This window comes from Penaeus vannamei, chromosome 28 (assembly GCF_042767895.1).
Source record: "Penaeus vannamei isolate JL-2024 chromosome 28, ASM4276789v1, whole genome shotgun sequence".
NCBI classification, from domain to species: Eukaryota; Metazoa; Arthropoda; class Malacostraca; order Decapoda; family Penaeidae; genus Penaeus; species Penaeus vannamei.
The window spans coordinates 13,307,444-13,309,486 of NC_091576.1; the positions used below are offsets into that span (position 1 = coordinate 13,307,444).

The window sequence follows — 2,043 nt, forward strand, 5'->3', positions numbered from 1 at the left end:
GAGGAAGGGCCAGTGGCTCATAGCCTGAAGCATCTGAGTACCACTTGGCAGCGAACGAATTTGTGATATTTTCTCTATGTGCTCCCCGGAAGACCACACAAGTTGCAGCTTTGGTACTTTGGTTTAGTCCCCTTCGGCTAGGTTTAACGATCATGGAGGATGGGGGCAATCCCTGCCCTTTTCGGCTAGTTTGTCAGCAAGCTCATTCCCTTGAATGCAATTGTGGCTTGGGACCCAGTTAATGATAATTCTCCTACCCTGACTGAGAATTCTTTGGGCTATGGTTAGTACAGTTGTCAGGAGGTAGATGTTGTCTTGGGGCATGCTATGCTGTAAGCTAGTTGCTAAATAGTTGCTCTAGAATCTGTGTGAATGATGTGTCCTGCCCTTAGGGATGCGTGTGTTAGGGCTTCCATGATCGCAACCGTTTCAGCTTGGAGCGATGAGGCATTGTCAGTGACCCTAATGGATGCTGTGGAATCCCTTGTTGCGAAGCCGGCGCCTGCAGTGTGGTTTATGGGATCCACGGACCCGTCCGTGTAGTAAGTTATGCTACCTGGAGGAATTATTTGATCAATGATCCTTTGTGCTTGTGCCTTTAGGCTAGGCATGGAATATTGATTTTCTCATTGTAAGGTTTAGGATTGAAAATTCGATCATTTTGTTTGCCCAAGGCGGGGGTTCTTTGTAGTCAGGGTGAGGGGAGTCCATGCCCTTGGCAGGCAGTGATTCTTTTAGCTGAAAGCGTATCAATACTCTGGCTGTGTGTGTGAGCCAAGAGTTGTCCGTAAACAACTGATAGTCTTGTTGTAGGCGTCTGAGTACTCTTTGCCTTAAGTAAGAGTTTCTGGGTGTCTGCAAGACCTTGGAAAGGAACTGTGCTGCTATTAGATCAATTCGGGTGTCCAGGGATGGTAAATTAGCTTCCATGAGGAGGTTGATGATCTTTGTCCATCTGGGCGCTACCAAAATGATCCTGGCAGCTTCATTTTGTATTGTTTCCAGTATTTCTTTTAAAACTAACTCAACTTCCTAGGCTGGCTGGTCTTGGGACTGCTCCCTCTTCCTCCCGCTGAGACAGCCACCCCCATTGACTAACACCTAGGAAGAGCTGAGCCCCACTTTCAATGATGCTTACCCAGTAGGAGGGTCTGCATCCCCTCTGGTCTCTCTCCAGAGATTCTATGTCCTACACACACACACACACACACACACACACACACATATATATATATATATATATATATATATATATATATATATATATATATATATATATATAATTTATTTATTTATATGGAATCGCGTATGTATGTGCTAAGTATGCTGTGGTAATAATTAAAGAACAGAAGAAAATACGGATTGTATGTTTATTTTTATGAATCCAATATGATATGAAAGATACAAATACACCTCTCTTTATCTCTCTCTCTCTTAGATTAAAGAAATGCATTTCGTTTCGTTGGCTGTTCCGTCGCGTCCCGTGCCACCCCCTTCACTGCGCGAAACTTCTATTGGCGCTCCGGCAAAGACCTGAGTTCGTCGTATCCTTTCTCCACTGTTTCGTGAATGAATGCTATGTAATCTGGAAAGATAATGGGGATTTGATTTATGACTTTCAGGATGATTGTTTACGTACACGGACGCACATGTGCATACAAACACAAACGCACACAACCAAGTGTATATACTCATGCACACACACACAGACACTTGCACACACGCAAGTACACGTACACACACACAGACATACACACGCATACTTTCAAATACACACACACTTATACATGCACACACATTTACAAACACACACATGCCCATAACCAGACAGACACATGAACACACAGACAAACATAGTCCCCCTTTCCCCTTCACCCCTCCCCTCCCCCTTTCCCCCTTCCCCCCCATATCCCTTCCCTCTTTCCCCCCACATCCCTACCCCCTTTCCTCTATCTTCCCTCCCCCCCCCCCCACATCCCTTCCCCTTTCCCCCCACATCCCTACCCCCTTTACCCCACACCCCTCCCTCCTTCGCCCCCTCAC

General features: G+C 45.8%; 1 protein-coding gene across 1 annotated transcript in view; it reads right to left on the bottom strand.

Annotated features, from left to right (window-relative positions):
* Positions 1–1,352: 1,352 nt before the first annotated feature.
* LOC113829771 (trypsin-1) overlaps positions 1,353–2,043 on the bottom strand; it is a gene marked incomplete at its 5' end in the record, with an annotated part of 3,168 nt that continues 2,477 nt past the window's right edge. The window contains 1 exon segment of the mRNA XM_070141840.1: positions 1,353–1,585. Coding sequence (XP_069997941.1) covers positions 1,512–1,585 — 74 coding nt within the window.